Genomic DNA, 18,743 nt, shown 5'->3' on the forward strand with positions numbered 1-18,743 from the left:
TGTAGAGTATCATGTCATCTGCGAAGAGTGAAAGTTTGACTTCCTCTTTGCCAATTCTGATGCCTTTGATTTCCTTTTGTTGTCTGATGGCTGATGCGAGGATGTCCAGCACTATGTTAAACAACAGTGGTGAGAGTGGACATCCCTGTTGTGTTCCTGATCTCAGGGGGAAAGCTCTCAGTTTTTCCCCGTTGAGGATGATGTTAGCTGAATTGATGTCCAGTTCTTGAAAACCACTGCTCCATGAATTTTGTCTATTTTTTGGTTGTACCAAATGGGAGATTAAATTTGATTCCTGTTACTCCATCTTGACCAGATGCAGAAATCATATGAATTCTTTTCTGTAATCATCTTAAAATTTACTTTCTGCCTAATTCACTTCCTATTTACTGTTATATTTTGAGTATTTTTAAAATCAATAGTTTTTATTTCATTTTTAAAAAATTTTTAAAAATGTTTTATTTATTTCTGAGAGAGAGACACAGCGTGAGCAGGGGAGGGTCAGAGAGAGACGGAGACACAGAATCCAAAACAGCCTCCAGGCTCTCAGCTAACTGTCAGCACAGAGCCCTACGCGGGGCTCGAACCCATGAACTGTGAGATCATAACCTGAGCTGAAGTCGGATGCTTAACCGACTGAGCCACCCAGGTGCCCCAACAGTTTTATTTTAAATTTGTTCATTTATTTTGAGAGAGACAAAGACAGCATGAGTGGTGGAGGGACAGAGAGAGAGAGAGGGAGAAAGAATCACATGCAGGCTCTGCACTTTCAGCACAGAGCCTGATGCAGGGCTTGAACCCACAAAATCATGAGATCAAGACCTGAGCCAAAACCAAGAGTCAGACACTTAACTGACTGAACCAGCCAGGTGCCCCAATAGTTTTTAGTTTTTATATATTAGATCTATTGTTCTCATTTTTAGAACTCACTCTCATTGATTTTAAATTGGAGAGTTGTTTCTACAATCCCAATAAATCAGATCTTTTTCTTTTTTCTTTTGACATTTTGTTTCATATTTAATTCTGGAATTAATTTTAGTATAAGATGTGAGCCTCTAATTCTATTTTTCTCTGTAAATTATTAATTTACTGAAATAAGTGTTGACTAATGCCCATTTTTTTAATTCATGATGCTTCCTGTATAATATTTTATTTTTATATATTCTAGAATGTATTTCATTTACACTTGTTTTTTCTTTTGTTTTGTATATTTTAATTAGCATACACTTATATTCTAATATCTAAAAAGGGAAGCTACACCTCAAGTCTCCCTTTTTAAGGAATATTATTTTCATTTACTTATTTTGAACGTTAGAATTATTTTATCAAGACATCACCCTCTGCCTCTTCTCTCTCAAAATCTATTCAAGTGGGATTTTGGTTGGTATAAATAAATAACTTCAGAACACTTGATCTCTCCTTTAGGAGCATGGTATATCATCTCAGTTTTTAAAAACTTTCCTTGATATCTCTCATTAAAGTGACACATCAGTTAAATTTTGTGATTTCTTTTCCTTTGGGATCATAGTAGAATGTAACATCAGTGACAAGCGGTTCTTTGGGGAAATATATCTCACTGTGCTCTTCGTTCTCCTAACTCTCAATCCTGATCCCTCTTTCTTGTGCCTTTCCAATAGCAATGCTGATATTCACCACGATATCTTCTTTCTGTTTACGGTCTCCCTTCATAGATTTTTCTCTGTGTAGAGAACTCATGGACTCTCACTTATCTAGAATCTCTTTCCAGAGCCGCTGTCCAATCCTTTTTGCATTCAGACCTTGCCAGACAGCAGCACCCCCTGCTCTGGGTACACTGTGCAATTACTCTTCCCTCTTTTCTGTTCCATGTTCCTCAGTTTAGAGGGCTTCAGTGTACTCACATCAGCCACGCTGGAGCAAATTCCCTGGGGGAAATCATTTTATCTGTTATCTTCCTCTAAACATTGGTGTTTTAACAAGGAATCTCTCTTTTAATTCCTCTGATTATTCCAAAAATGAGTAGCCCTCTGTGGAACCTTCTAATAGTGCCGAGGGCAGACAGGGACAGTATGTGGGTGCTGCTAATATTTTCATCACATCACCCATTCTAGCTTTACATCAGTCAGGGCCAATCAGGAGATGGAGACTATTTAGTAATTTGAATAGGAATGTTTAATAGAAAGAAGAGTTAACTATAACAGAGCATTGGAGTAACAAGGGACTGGCTAGTCAGAAAGGAAGAGAACTCTAAGGGGTAGAGTAACCGCAGATAAGAGGAAGAGAGAATGCCACCTGAGCTGAAATAAAGCACCCGAGGAAGACGTCCCTCCCCAAACTCACACACATAACTGACACTCAGATCTTGTTGGAAAGGGCATAGCAGTGGCTCACTGGTGCTAAGCCAGAAAAACTTGCTGGAAATCTACCCTCCCGAACTTTCTAGAAATTGATGCCCCTTAAGGTGCCAGAGAAAATTATTCATGGGGGGCTGTTCTGCTGGAAGTGTTCCGCTGTGTGATGCCAAAGGGTGTTGGCCAGGGAAAGCTGCTGGCCACTAGGTGCCACTGACCAGTGCGCACTGCAGAAACCAGATGCTGGAGAAGCTACCGGTACTGCAGCAGTTTGGGGAAAGAAAAGCTAAGGCGAGAGTCTGAAGGACGAATCATACTGGACCCGCGAAGAGGGCTCCTTCTTCTTATAATGTCATTCTAGTGCCCTCTACTGACAAAGCTTAACATCTCCTGGTAGGCAACAGAAAAATAGTTCAAGGATCTGCCTATTTTTTCAGAGAGCAGCCAAAAAGGGTGAATGGGGCACTGAGAGGTAATAAACAGACAACTACCACGGGTACGTTTGTACAAATGCTCGTGTAAGTATATAGGTGACTTCAGCCATTTCCACCATACAATGGACATTCTATTTGCAAGCCTTTCAATGATCTTAGTTCATTGTAAGGGCTGAGATTTGTTGGTTTTAAGTCTATGAATTCTAGTGCTTGCCAGAATTTCCATTGCCTGTTCTCAATACATTCTTGTTAAATGCTCAAGTGCAACAGTCTGAGTAGACAATATAGCTCCGTGGTTGAACAGACCCTGGGGCAGACTTCTTGGGTTTAAATGTGATGCGGCCACTTACTGGCAGTATAACCTTGAGCAATCATTTAATCTCTGTGCCTCAGTTTCCTCTTGTTCTTTAAAACAAGAACAACGATACCTAGCTCACTGGTTCATTATGAAGATTTTTAATACAGGAATCTCCCACTTAACAGTAGTAATCCCTTTCTGAAAATCACATTTCTGCAGGAGAATCTGGAGCCTGTTTTGTGTTACTTTTTAAAAAAGAAAAATTTGAATGAATAACGATCAATCAATTCTAACCCCCAAGCAATTTCTGAAGTTGCAGCTAAACATAGTAAATCCCTACTTATAAATAAACCATCACATTAAGATGTAAAATGCTCAAAACCCCACTGCTGATCTTCAACAATATTGGCAGATGGTACCTGTTATGCCACACGGCCTCCTTCGCACTGTAATCATCTTTGTCTCTCAGGTTTGCTTCCTTCTCTACAATTTTCTTCAAGGCTTTCCCAACGTTGTTTAGAACTCAGTGTAGAACACTAGGCAAAAACAAGGGTTAAGTATGAAAGTCAGCAGGTCACAGGTGAGTGGCACTGAGCGGCAGTGAAGATGGACGCTGAGCAGGACTGGGAGAACTTCCCCGCCCCAGCAATCTCCTAAGGGGTTGTGCTTCTCCAGTTGACGGTAACTGCACTTTTCAAAAGATTTACTCTGGAATTTTATTTATTTTATTTTTTTGCCAATTGTATTTGGACTATAACACTTCCTGTACTGTTAAAAACAAAACAGCATTTTATTTTAAAACGTATTGAGTTTGGGGTTACGTAAATATAATCTCCCCCCCCCACCCCCACACCATCTGGAATGTGTGGAAATGAGAAATCCGAACTCCTTTACAGATTTTACGTATTAAAAACCAAGAAGCCTTCTATCAGGAAAACGCTAAGCTTAGGGAAAGACTTTATTTATTTAGAATATACCTGGTCTACAGAACAGGATACAAAGTTTTAGTGTATTTTTTTTTACAGTGGTTTTCCTCATATTTTATTTTATTTTTATTATTTTTTTACAAATAGTTTATTGTCAAGTTGGTTTCCATATAACAACCAGGGCTCATCCCCACAAGTGCCCCCCTCCATGCCCATCCCCCCCTTCCCCCCAACACCCATCACTGTATTGTTAGTCTGACTAATCAAGTTTGTCAGTAGTTGCATTGTCATTCATTAATTCACCCCTTCCAAAAGTGTACTTTGATCTCCTGCCCTGGGTCAGCTTTGCTAGCCTGAGGGATACAATGGTGAGTGAGCTATGGTCCCTACTTCGAAGGAGCCAACAATTTAGGTGGGGTGGGGGAGGGGGCGGCAGGGGCAGATTGCAGTAGCCGCCCGGAGGCGCCGCCCCGGCAGAGGCTGGCCTCGGGGACAGGCTGGCCTCGGGGACAGGCTGGCCGGGGACGGAGGCAGGAGCACAGCGCGTCCGCCCGGGGCCGTGGGAGCCAGAGCTAGGCCCGCGGGAGAGGCCCGAACCCAGGGGAGGAACGCGACGCTCTATTCGTTTTGCGATTGGAAGCCACGTGAAGGGTTAATCAGAGGGAGACTGTGTGACAACGTTTTTGAGGAAGATGTGGTGCGTGGCGTCGTGACTCCGACGCCGGTGCCTGGGGAGAGGGGACGGTGCTCTCAGACTCTAATTAGCGCCGCCGAGCGCGCTCTCCTGCTGCCCAGCCGCGGGCGCGGTTAGGAGGCCCGGAGGGACGCTGGAGGAACCCCCGAAACCAACTTTCCATAAAGCCGCACTGAAGGGAATTGGTGCAGGGAGGGAGTCAAGGTGGACTGCTCCCGGCTGCGGCAGCGGTCCGAGGCAAGGGCGAGCTGGTCAGGGAGGCGGCTGGGAACGCGCATCGCCCGATGGTCCCCATCACCCGAGCGGACTTCAACCAGACACTCACCAATTCCCCAGCTGAGGCCCCGCCCCGGAACTTCCGGCGAGAGGGCCCCGCCCCGGAACCTTGTGTCCCCGGAACTAAATGCCGAAGTTCTTTTTGTTACCACCGGTCGCGATTTTCTCACTGGTCGCTTCCGGTGAGGAAAGATGGCTGCGGCCGTGAGGGACTCACGTGTGGGTGCGGGGAAAAAGCTGAAAAATTCTCTAAAGAAGAAAAAGAAGATGAAAATGGTAGCCAGGGCAGTCGCTTCGGAGTTGGAAGAGGAGGGCAAAGACGCTACCGACAGTGGAGGTAATGCTCTAGGGTTGAACTGTGGGCTGCTGAAAAGAAAGGCCCGGTTGAAACTTGGGGCAAGCAGGGGATGCGAGTGGCTTTGCTGCTAGTTTTATCTCGGCGTGGCATCGGAGGGGAGATTTGGGCCCAGTGAGAAGACTAGGTAGCGGACGCTTTGAAACTCCACATCCTTTTACTAGATATTTCCACTGTCACTGTTACTAATTAAAGCGTATGCAACTGGTGCTGACAGCAGCAGAAAGGTTACAATGACAGTAGGCAAAGGGAAGGGGGGTTATTTTAAATTACGAGTGGGATAGGTTTCGCTCCTTCGTAGGGAAGGAGCGAAAGGCCAAAGAAGTTAGAGAGAGATAAGTGGTACTTGACTTCTGTGGTCGGTGCGTCACCCGGGAGTTCGAGACCTGATAGCAATGAATGAAACAAGAGTACTTGGTTAAAGTAGAATAAATAAAAGTATCAGTTGAACTCTCAGAGACGCTTGCTATTGAAAGAGAAGAAAGGTACTTTGAGGCCTTCAGCCCTCAGGTTGACCATGCTGCACCTCTTTAAGACCATCATTCTTGGCATTAACTTCTTTGGTTACAAGAAATTGCGACGGTCCCTGACCTTCTGTCCAGTTATTGCTCCTTCCTACTAGCTGGAGCTTTGTAATAGCCGGAGCTCTTCCTTTATAATGTACAGATTACGTGAGTTATCTCCTCACGATGGTTCATTGGGTCCCCATCTCAGAATAACATAATTTCCTACTCTCCTCCCTACAACTACTAACTGTAATCTAGCTACATTGATATCCTTGTGACTTAACACATCAAACAGGCTCCCACACCAGGGTTTCAGTACTTGCTGGGACTTCACTACCTAGAGTATTTTTCAAATGCTTGTGTGTTTCTCCCTCACTTCCTCTATCTCTGATCCAGTGTTTTATCTGCAAGACTGGTCTCTGATCCCCTTCCACAATGTACCGCCACTACTCTTCCTTCATCTTGTCTCCCTGCCTTCACTTTTTGACTTCTCATGCTTTTTCTCAGTGTTTTCCCAATCATTTGACATATTGTGTAATTGTTGTGCGTCTCTCCCAGCTGGAATGTAAGTTCCCTAAGAGTAGAGATTGCTCTTTCCCAGTACCTAAAACATGTCTGCTGCGGAGTGTGTTTTTCACAGAAATTTAAGTAATTGATAAGCCTGGATTTCCAAGACCAAGAAGATGAAATGGTCACTGTAGTCTCTAGGTAATTACACTCCTCATCTCCTTCCAAAGGAGTTGAGGAGAAGAGTCAATTTGTTGAGCAGCAATAAGAACTTGTGGTTCTGACCCTTCCTGTACTATAGACTAGTTCATGTGGGGTTGTCAGAGAAAGAAACACTACCTTTGAAGCAAAATATCAGTACTGCTTACAAATTCAGATGGAAATTAGTCTGTTCAAGTACTGAATAATTCCAAGTTAGAGCTGTTCTGACCTTTCAGTGTAGTATTGTCAATGCCAGTTAGGTTCTGAGGTTCTCTTGCTACTGTAGATCAGTTACTTTGTGGATTAAGAAAGGTTTGGGGTAATGTGGAAACCTAATTTTCTAATGTAGTTGGATAACTTACTCCATGTTGAGGATACAAAGGTTGAAAAATTTCTGCCGTAGAATTACAGTCTTAACGGAGATAGATATTAAACAAGACTGTAATACGATGTTTTGAGTATTATTAAAAGGAAGTGGTAGAGGTAGTTATTACAGTCATGATCCAATTAAAATGGTAAGGATGGAAAGAGAGAACCCCATATCCTGCAGAACCCAGCTTAGGCATTGCTTTCTGTCTTATACATATTACTCATAGTATGCTCTGTTATTATCTTAGCATGTCTTTCTCCTTACAGATATAGGTTCCCCAAATGCTGGAACTGTGTGCTATGTATCTTTATTTTCAAAGGGCCTTCCTTGCACATTTTAGTATTAAGTAGATTTTCGTTTTGAAGAAATGAATATGTGGCCTTTCATGTAGGCCTTAGAAGGATGAATAAATTTCTGTCTGGGGGTGGAGACGACAGTTTCCTCAGACATACAGGAAAAGTATGTACCATGGCACACAGTCTCTTAAAGTGCATGGGCTATTTGGGACACAATGAATTGTCTGCTATGACTCCAGCTATTCAAAGAAGTTATACTAGTGAAACTGGGAACAGAGGGTGAAGAGCCTTGTGGGTCATATGAAGGAAATTGGACTCTCCATTTGCAGGCAGTAGGGAGCTACTGAGAACATGTAAGGAAGAAAATGTCACATGTTTATAAATATGCTGCCGGCTCTGTGGCGACTGACGTGGAGTGCCAGAACCACTGATGAGCAGTTGCAAACCTGTGTCAGGTTTGCATGAGGACAGGCCTGTGAAGAGAGAGAAGGGACCTACCTGAAATGTTTCTCAGAAGGAAAACATTCAGTTTTCCAAATAACCAACCTGCCAAAAAACTCATAGCACCATAAATTTTGGGTGTACTCTACTGGTAGAGGAATTACATAGTAACAGCTTTATTTTTTGAGCATTTCTATGTACTGTTCTAAGTTCCTCATAGGTGTATCATTTCAATTAATTCTGACAACAAACCTATGAAATAGATAATATTATTCTTATTTTACTTACGGGAAACTGAGGCCCAGAGAAGTTCTAACTTGTTCATCCCAATACATAAGCTGATGGCTTTAGCGCCTACACTCTTGACCACTACACTTTCTCTGCACTTTCTTGTTCTGTACCCTTTAGATTTTGACTTTGTTGACTCCATCAGGACTTCCTTCAGGATTTAGACTGTACCTTTTACAGAGGTAAATTTAAAAGGCCTCTTATTTAATACATTCAGTAATGTAGGTCCATTGGTCATAAGATGGGACATCCTCCTTTTGTCTAATTCAGAATTTGTTATTTAATATAAGTATTTGCTATTTTCCTCTCATGAAATCAGTTACTTCTGGAAAGGTGACCCATCTTTTGTAGTTCAGATATTTATGTATGTGTGGCCTTGGCAGAACTAGTAAGTTTTCAAAAATTTCAGCTAATGGATGCTGAGAAACTTTAAAGGCAGAAGATTGAATTTGGCTTCAGACACATCACTGAATCAGGGTGCAAATTATAGGCTTATTATTAAAGTGAAGTGTACCGACTCATTTTATCAGGAATTGAATCAGAGGCTTCTCTTTGAATTTTAATTGGATCCTAAAAATTGATAAAGATGTGCCTTATCATGAATATTTGAAAGCAAATTCTTTTAGTAAGATGCCACTTAAATTTAGTAGAAAACACACAGGTATAACCCATGCATTGTTTGAACTTTTCCTTCTGGCCTTAATTTGTTTTGGCACATTATGTAAGAAAGGTAAAAGCTATCTATATATGCTTTTACCATTGTAAAACTCTTAAGTATTGTTTGTCAGACTTTGCAGAAGTTTCCTCGTTCTGATAAGAGTTTGTCAGCTTTAATAACAGCTGTATATGAGTTTGGCATACAACTTGATATATAGTACTCAATATCCATTTAGTTAGTCACTGAATAAATTGGAAGTTTCCCTTAATGTGATTTTTACACTTTTCTCTTGTACTAGTATTGCTGAGGGTAAAATGAACAGAAATTGTATATAATGTAAGTTTACATGACAGCAAAATGATTCAGACTGAATTTTAGTAAATTGTAATACTTTTCAGTAGGGTTTGGAAGTTGATCATAGTAGTATCACAAGTGATTACAAATCAGAGACATGTGAAAGGTAAAATATCAAGCATTATAAAGGGGATGATGACACCCTGATCTGAGTTAACCTTGAACTGCTCAGATTTATTGAACTGATACCTTGTTGCAGGTTCTGATACAAAATATAGTTGGTTCTTACCTTTGTATTCTTTTTTTTTTTTTACAAATAGTTTATTGTCAAATTAGTTTCCACATAACATCTTTGTATTCTTAAAACACACACAGGCACACGTAGCCTCCCTAGTTAGTAAATCAAGTGAGGTGAAGAAGTAAAAACAGAGGTTGATGGTATCAAGTATTATGAAGGGGAGTTTGATAACCTCTACCTCTGAGTTATCCTTGAACTACACAGATTTATTGAATTGATGCAGTGTTGGAGGTTGAGACACAATGCTAACTTTATTCTTATGCTTGTAGTCTTTAAAAAAAAAAAAAAAAAAAGATCCTGTAGTCAGTAAATCAACCCAGGTGAAAAAGAAACCTTGGTCATTATCCAGCGCCATGATGTGATCAACCCCTCCCTCATAACATGGGCTCATGTGACTATAACTTGGTAGAGAAGAATGTCCATTCCATATTTTCTGAGTTTTTCTGGTCACATATATGAAAAATGGCCATATGTGTCTAACAGAAGCCTTGATAACAATCCAGTTTAGAAGGTCCTAGGAGTTATTGCTTCATTTTTGATAAGCATAAAGCTGTATTTTAGATATAATAACCTAGCAGATAAATGTGCATTTCATCAAACTGTAGCTTACAGCCTCCTTAATCATGTAAGTTACTTAAAATAGCAAAGGAACATGTCTAAGAAATGAAATATATCATAGTCCTACTTGAGTAGTTTAGCAATTTATAGGACAGACTCAGGAAACAGACTGCACCCAGGTTCTGTGCTTCGGCTTGCCTAGATAGCGCATATAATCACATCTTTTAATTTGTCTTATAGTAGAACTTTAATTTTAATTTCCATATTTTTATGGAAATTTGGGATGACTTCATTTTTTTCCAAAGATAAGTGCTTTAAAATTTTTTTTAGATATCAATTTTGAAAACTCTAAATTTAGTAATGCAGGAAAGATCATGTGGCTTGAGCAGAACGAATGATTCACAGCTAGAATGGGGAGAGGTAGTTTCAAAGCTCTTGATAACTGGGGCAGTGTGCGTTCTTAGGAAGACTCAGAATGGGGATGACGAAGAGGCTCTTCTGGGTAGCTGAGGCTTAGAAACAGATTTTCTTAATGTTGATTTATTTTGAGAGAGAGAGTGCGTGTGTACAGGGGAGGGTCACAGAAAGAGGGAGAGAGAATGCCAAGCAGGGCAAGAGCCCAACGGAGGCCTAATCTTAAGACTGCGAGGTCACGATCTGAGCCGAGGTCAAGAGTCAGACGCGTAACCAACTGGGCCACCCAGGCACCCCTATCTTTTTAATTCAAGTTTTCTTAAACTATTTAATGAATATTTTCTGCTTTAACTCAGTACAGGTTAGTCTGGGTTGAATCTTAGGTTCAAAGCTTTCTAGTGCCTCAGGAGTCAAACAGTTGTATTGCTCTATCCGGTTAACTTTATAACTTCAGACAAAATTTTAACTTTTCTAAGCTTTGGAATCATCCCCTGTGTAAACAGAAGAATAAGAGCAACTCAGAGTGTTATGAGGATTAAATGGTAATCATAAAAATTGTTTTTAATAGTATCTTGCTCTGGGTGGCTCAGTGAGTTAAGTATCCAGCTCTTGGTTTTGACTCAGATCATGATTTCAGTTTGAGATCAAGCCCTGCATCAGGCTCTGTGCTGACATCAAGGAGTTTGCTTGGATTCTCTTTCTCTGCCCCTCACCATCTCTCTCTCTCTCTCTCTCTCTCTCTCTCTCTCTCTTTCTCAAAATAAATAAACGTTAAAAGGAATTTTAAAAAATAGCATCAAGCTCTAAATACATGTTAGCTGTTAGTATTGTCAATATTTTAGAGTACTTGAAAAGTTGTGGGACTTGGTGCAGCTGGCTAGCTCAGTTGGTAGAGCATTTAACTCTTGATCTTGGGGTCATGAGTTCAAGCCCCACTTTGGGCATAGAGCTTACTTGAAAAAAAAAAAAAAAAGGCATGGGACAGTGATGTTGATCACTTCTAAAATAAAGTCATAGGTAGTCTGCACTTGAAAATTCCCTGGCATGTGCCTTATAGGCTATAACGGAGACTGTAGGTAGAATTATAATGGAAGTAAAATTCGTCTTACCCTTTGTTTTTTGGCATCCTTTTTAAAGCTTTTGTGATCTTCCATCTCGGGTCTGTCTTCAAGGTTTTCAGTATTCTTGTTTGTCCTCTGTTACTCTCTATTATTTATTTCACACTGACTGTGTACCAGGGCTGTGTTAAGTTTTTTTCATGTGTTATCTCATTTAATCAACATAACAAATGAATGCTCTGTAGATCCTGTTTTCATGCCTATTTTGTTATAAAGAAACTGAGAAAAAGAGGAAATAATACTGTTGGAAAGTAGTGAAATCAGGACTTAATGCCAAGTCTGTCTCATTTTATAATCTGAGCTCTTCACTCTTGTGCTAGACAACTAGCTGGTCGTCTGAAGCTTCCCATTCAGCGTTTCACACATCTTGTAGATTGCAGCTACCAGAGGTGTTCCTTGCTTACTCATTTCTCCTTCTCCGCCACCACATTAAAATTCTTACCATGTGTGTCTATGTGTGTGGTAAATAAGCAACACTTAAATGTTAACTCTGGGCTAGGCACTCTTTTAAGAATTTTATATATATTAACTCTTAATTGTCATAAAACTGTACTAGATACTGAAGTAGATACGGTTTTATTGCCATTTTTACAGATGAGGACACTAAGGCAAAGAACTTAATAACCATCAGAAAAGTCACATAGATTTGTGTCTGGAGTTGAGGTTGAATTCAGGTAGCCAGACTTCTGTTTTCATACTCTTAACTACCACTAGCTGATCTCTACCAAGTTTTTATGAGGAATTCTGTTTGATTTAGAGTAAATTCTAAAGGTGTGAAGTAAGTTAAATGTTAATCAGTAGCCTTAATGCTCCCAGATGGTATTGGTATTTTCAATGAACAACCTTCTTGATCCAGTAGAGGAACTGTTTAAAAGTAAAGGCCTCAGGTAGGTACCAAGAGAAAAAAACAGGAGCAGTTTGGCCTCTTACTGGAAACACACACGTACAGTGCTGTAATTTTAAACCACTTGGTTTTAATTTGGGGGTTAATGTGCATATTTTATTTCTTGGATCGTAAATCAGACCTGCTTTTTTATAAACCAGCCAGCTTTTTATACTCAGTCCTTACTATCCAGTTCCTAGATCCGGTTTCATGCAGTCTGAACTTCTTGTCATTTCATAAACATTTCACCTTCTTTCACATTCCCATGCTTTTGGACATGCTGGTTTATGCTGCCTGGAACGCCCATAATAATGATGATTATAATAATTTGAGTTTTTATACTGGGCATTGACTTAGATCTAGGAAGTTTTTGGTTCTAGATTTAGTGATCCTACCTCTTTCAGTTCTGGTGGGTTGTGGAGTCTTACTTCCCTTGCCTCCTTCCTTCTCTTGTCATTCAAACCCTTGCTTAGAAGTGACTTTAATATCATCTTCGTAAAAGATACCCCCAAACAGTCACCCTTTTCCTCATTACCTTTTCTTTTTTAAAAGAACACTTATGAATTTTACAAGTTGTAAAACAAAATTTTGCAGTTCGTTAATGGATTTATTGACCCTACTAAACATATGACTTTTTCAAGGAGAGGAACCTAGTTTCAACTTTTCTCTTTCCCTTTCCTTCTCCATCAGTCATGAATGCCCAGGAAATATTGAAGGGCTGAGTCTTCTTAAAACTTTATCTCACTTTCTGGGCCAACAGCTAACTAAATGTGGGATCAGGGACAGATGGCAGATTTGAAAGGGAGCTGGAAGTTGGGGAGAAAGGCAGCAGCAGACGGGAATGCCCATGTCTACCGCGGCACTGCAGGGCTCTAACTCACTAGCCACACGTGGCTTTTTACATGTAAAAGAATTAAAATTAAAAATTCAGTTGCTCAATTGTACTGGCCTCATTGGAAGCACTTGACTAGACTCTAATGCCTAGTGGTTAGTGGGCAGCTCTGGTAATAGAATATTTCCATGAATGCAGAAAGTTACATTGGAACCTTTAGTTATTGCTTCCAGTAAGCATTCTTTGTAGTCCTTAACTTCCAGATTTTAAGAATAGGGTGTGAACTTAGAGTTAATGTTTAAGATAGCACTCAAGGCTTCAAAAGAAGTTTTTACTTATATGGTGCTGTGGATATAGTCACTTAACTTCTGTTGGTAAAGATCAGTTAGTAGAAAATTTTTTTAAAAAATCTCATCTTCATAGGGTACAGTGAAATTTTAAGACCCAGTTCTACTTTCTGATTTACTTTATCTTTGGTATCCTTGAAGTAAATCCTTTTTTTTTTTTTTTTATGATGGAGGAGCTCATTACATTGTCATTTTTTATTTTTATATAACCTGATCATTTCCATTTTTGCAGTCAATGCCTGACACCTCTGAGCTAGAACTTCTTTTAAAAAATCAAAAATTATGAATTAAGTGGATTCTTTTGGGATTGTTAAGTGGTTTATATAGGTTGTATAAAATGGTGTTATAAAACCTTTCATGGATTTATTGTGTGCCTAGAATATGCATATTGTGATAGTCTGGGTAAGAAACACCAAGAAAAATTGCTAAAGTTTAGAAGTAGAGAAATGTAGTAGCTTATACAGTTGTAAAGTCTTTTGGCTGCTTTCACAGTGCAACTGAAAATATGATATTTGTTGCAGTTTTTGCGTGAATTCATCAGCACAAAACACTAGATGTCAGTATTGTAGTTTTGACATTTTACCAGAAGCTGGTACAGACTTCTGTTTTTCATCACCCAGGTATTCTTCACTGACACAAACTTTTAAGCCACTATGCCTCTTTATATTTAGATAAATGTCTTACTAGAAGAAGCACTTGTCACAGAATTGGTTATTTTGTAATTAATATCTGTGCAGTGCTACTAACTCAGGAATAAAACCTGTATTTTTTTCATCCAGTTACATTCTCTAAACTTTGTTTCTCCGTGTGCTTTCCCGGGAACACTGGTCCTAGGGGATGCTTCTGAGGGAAAAACTCTGCGACACTGAAAACTGAGATCTAGCAGACACTCAGATTCATCAAATTGAATGATACTGCTAAAAGCTTGTGTTTGGCGAAATCTGAGTCCTTTTTAAAATATTTTATAAATAATACAATTCTTAAATCACCTGTATTTGTATGTCAAAGCTTAGAATCACACATCCAGCCTGCAGGATACAGAGAAGGCTTCAAATTAAATATGTGGCAAATGAGTTTCTACCTAAAAAAAATTTTTTTCCGGATAAAGAAATGTGTAGAGTGTCCTGACTCCTTATTTCAGCTCATGATCTCAAGGTTGTGTCGGGCGCCGCACTGGTCTCTGTGCCTGCTTAAGATTCTCTCTTGCTTGCTTGAGCGCTTTCACTCTCTCTCAAAAAAAAAAAAAAAAAAAAGTCCAGCATAGCATAGTATGGCAGTAGAATTATTAGCAATTTCTTCCATTGTCTCCTTTACTTTTTGATAACATTGATGCACTGTTATCACACTTTGAAGATACTTTATTTTTACTTATATGCTTGAGGTTCATTTTTTCCATATGTGTAAAATGTCTTAAATGTTTTTATTTTCCATTTTCTAATGTTAGAAATTTTCATCTGAACCATATTAAATAATTTAGTTTTATATCTTTTTTTTTTTTAAATATTTTTTTATTTATTTCTAGGAGAGAGAGAGAGAGAAAACAGTGTGAGCAGGGGAGGGTCAGAGAGAGAGGGAGTCACAGACTGAAACAGGCTCCAGGCTCTGAGCTGGCAGTCAGCACAGAGCCCGACGCGGGGCTCGAACCAACGAACCGCGAGATCATGACCTAAGCGAAAGTCGCCCCAAGTTTTATATCTTTTTCATTTCATGATTTCCCAACACTTAAATAAAGGTATTATGCAAAAGTAATAGCAGAATCACAGGTATTATAATGATTAGCAAAGTCGGATCTTTCTGGCACATCTCTCTTAATTCGTGGTTTTATAGAGGCGAGAGGATCACTCAAGAGTTAAGAGCTGACTATACATTCAGCTCCTTTTATTTTGGTCATGACAATAAGCTGAATTAAGGGGCGGGAAGCAGAAACTGTTTAGGAAAAACAATATGCATGTTAATAGAAATGACTTAAATAAGAAAGGTGAGAATTGAGTTGAGAGGCAGATTATTTTGAAGTAACAACAAAAAGCAATGAGACTTCTCAGAAGTAGAAGCGGACATTCTGGTTATGAAACTGCGCTACGGTCCGGGCAGAGGGACCCCGACGCAGTGCTTTGTTAGCTCCGCTTCTGCTTATGAAGAAATATTCCAAGTTACTAAGCTGTTGGATGATTTTCTCCTTTGAAGTGTTTCTAATAAGCTCCATAGGCTTCTGAAGAACAAAACGGAAGCTGTCCAGAAGGCTCTCGCTCCTGTCGCCGTAGGTAGGCCACGCTGGCGCTCCTGTTGGTCAGGTGCGGTGACTCCAGCGTGGAGAGAGCAGCAAAATTTAAGGTTCAAGAGCTTCTCAGCAAGTTGATTTTCAAGCAAGGCCACTGACCACACTCTTCTTTCTGCCGACCCTCTGACCCGTTATTTGAGTCTTAAAGATGAACAAGCTGGCAGGGGTGCCTGGGTGGCTCAGTCAGTTAAGTGTCTGATTTCAACTCCAGTCATGGTCTCATGGTTTGTGAGTTGAGCCCTGCACGGGGCTTTGTGCTGTTAGCAGGGAGCCTGCCTTGGATCCTCTGTCCCCTTCTCTCTTTCCCTCTCCCACTTACATTCCCTCTCTCTCTCTCTCAAAAATAAACAAACATTTAAAAAAAGATGAACAAGATGGCAAATAACCCATCTATACTTTTTGTGGAGATGGTGCATGATAAAATCCAGCAGTCCACTTTCGTATCTGCAACTAAGAACTTGATGTTGTCATCCGGTTACCATTGAATCTTCAGTATCTTGGGTTGGTATTACTTTATTAGATTATTTTTCAGAAATGTTAAAACACCTAATTTTATAATGTTACATGCAAATTCTATGAAAGGAGGCTGTGTTTTTTTGTCTTGTTTTTTAGATGTTTCTACACACAAATTTCAGAATTTTGAATCTCTGAGTCAAATCCCTATAGAGAGGTTATTCTGACTTCCCTATACCATGGAAACATTGTACCATTTCCTTGATGATCACAGTTGTTTGTTAATTGTTTTAAAAATATAATTTTCATCAGTCTCTTTGAATAGTTTAATGACACAGTTAAGGCCCATGGACTTGAGCGCACCCTACACTGCCCCCATGTCTGCACCTGCTGCCACCTTGATGGAGGTGGTGTGGGCTGGCGGATTTGTTTCTGCTACCTGGGTCCTGGGTGCAGAAGCCCAGCATGACTGAGCCAGGTCTTTGGAGGCTGATGACAGTAGGATGGAGGATCCTTTTGCCCTCTGCTGGTGCCGCAGAGAAGTCCCTGCTTGCGAGAATGCAGGCAGCTGGAGGACTGTTAGCTGTAGGAAGGATCTCGGGGGTCTGGCGTGGCCTCGGCAGCCTCCAGTATTTAAGTTAATTTGTCGCTACTCTTAGGTTCTGTAAGAAGCTATGGATCAGAAAAGGATCACTTTTCTACTGATGATGAAGCAATGGAAGCTGACAATGAAGATGAAGTTGAACCCCGTGGCAGTGAAAATGGAAATGCAGCGGAAGCTAGTGTTGGAACTAATGTGGGCTGGGCGGATGCAATGGCCAAAATTCTTAACAAAAAAACTCCAAGAAGCAAACCCACTATTCTAGTCAAAAACAGAGAGCTGGAAAAGGAAAAAGAAAAGTTAAAACAAGAGAGACTAGAGAAAAGAAAACAGGTGTGTCTTAAACCAGTTGTTCTGTAGATTAGATTGTTTTCCTCATTTGGTTGCCTGGTCCAGTTCCCATTCTAGTTTTTAACTTGCTTTTTACATAGGAGTGAATAACCAAAGTTTGTTTAGAAACTTCATCTAAATTACTCCATTGAGCACATTCACATTTTAAGCATCTAAGCAAAGAACTAGAAATTAAACTCCTGAGAAGTGTATCCTTTTAAAATCAAGTAAATTATACGTGCGGCAGTGACTCCTAGGTCTAAATATTTCAGTTTTGCTGTTTGTATCATCATTAGGTTCTGAACCAATACAATCCTGTTAGTTACTTTTTGCTAAAAACCTATTTTGTAATATAAATCTAGAGGATGTCATCCTCAGGGATTGGTTGCAGTTCTGAAAGCAGACTATTTCCGTGCTAACCTTGAATTAATTATAACTTGTTAAAGCATTGATGATAGAAGTTAGACTTACAGAGTCTGTTGATTAGAGGCCAGAAGTTGGACTTCAGTTTGCCATTGTGTATTATAAAAATAAAGAAACAATAATAAGGTTTTTAAATCCCTTGTACTTGATGATGTATTTCCATGTATAAAATACTTTTTTAATGAAAGAAAAATAACTTTCTATAATCGTACTGACAGTATAAAAGTACTGATTTCCAAGAGGTACTTCCTAGGTAAAAAAGAAAAATAGATTTGAATTGGCATCTCTTTCCTTTTAAGTTCATCCTCCCCCTTAGCTTGTTTCAAGATGAATTATTTCCTTTGTTTCTAATACTGGTTACTCGGTGCAGAAGGCTATATAGGAAAGTGGGATTTTTCAAGCCTTGCTTTTAGAAACAGAACATACTCTGTTATTAATTCTGCATTCTCATTTTGCTTTAAGATTAAGTTTTATCTCTAAATCTTAACTGATAGCTTTTCAACTGAAAATTTGAATCTTTATTTCCTGACAAAAGCTGAAGGAAACTTTAAAAACAGAATTCTTAATTCCTTCTAGGCCCAGTGTTCTAGTAAAAGTAAGAACATTTTGAAGCCAAGAGAGATGAGTCCCTTTACTCTGCTCCAGGCCAGTGCTTTGTAAGCTAGAGAGGATAGTGTCGGCCTAATGTATGAAAATGCAGCTGTTGGCACCAAAAACAGGACACAGTAGCTACAAGTGCTCTTATTACATATTTCTGAGTAGAGTCTAGGCAAATTATCATTATTTTGGATGTTAAATATTATCAATATCCAGAATATCAAGTTCTTATTTCTAATCATAACTATAAAAATATACTTCAAAGTTAAAAAGCATTTGGGGATTATGTATGCCTCAGGTACTACAGATGATTAAGAATCAACTATTTTAAACTTTTTTTAAAAAATTTTTAAATGTTTTATTTATTTCTGAGAGAGAGAGAGAGAGAGACAGAGCGTGAGCAAGGGAGGGTCAGAAAGAGAGGGAGACACAGAATCCAAAGCAGGCTCCAGGCCTTGAGCTGTCAGCACAGAGGCCGACACTGGGCTCGAACCCACGAACTGTGAGATCATGACCTGAGCCAAAGCCGGATGCTTAACTGACTGAGCCACCCAGGTGCCCCTCAACTGTTTTAAAAGTAAGATTTTTCAATTCTGGCATAATCTGATAGTGAATTTCAAGACAGTTAAAGTAAAGTATCTGATTTGGGGAGGAATCGATTCCTTTAGCAAGGAATCTGGCTAATCTTTTCAAGTGAGAGCAGGAATTTGATTTTACTATAATTAGACGTTTTCATT

General features: G+C 39.6%; 1 protein-coding gene across 1 annotated transcript in view; it reads left to right on the forward strand.

The window, feature by feature from the left end:
• The first annotated feature begins 5,150 nt into the window (after window positions 1-5,150).
• Window positions 5,151-18,743, forward strand: part of RRP15 (ribosomal RNA processing 15 homolog) — a 43,170-nt gene continuing 29,577 nt past the window's right edge. Inside the window, exons 1-2 of the mRNA XM_039219298.1 lie at window positions 5,151-5,295; window positions 16,715-16,989. Coding sequence (XP_039075229.1) covers window positions 5,151-5,295; window positions 16,715-16,989 — 420 coding nt within the window. The remainder of the gene's footprint in view (window positions 5,296-16,714; window positions 16,990-18,743) is intronic.

This window comes from Hyaena hyaena, unplaced genomic scaffold (genome assembly GCF_003009895.1).
Source record: "Hyaena hyaena isolate Hyena2069 unplaced genomic scaffold, ASM300989v1 scaffold_805, whole genome shotgun sequence".
NCBI lineage: Eukaryota > Metazoa > Chordata > Mammalia > Carnivora > Hyaenidae > Hyaena > Hyaena hyaena.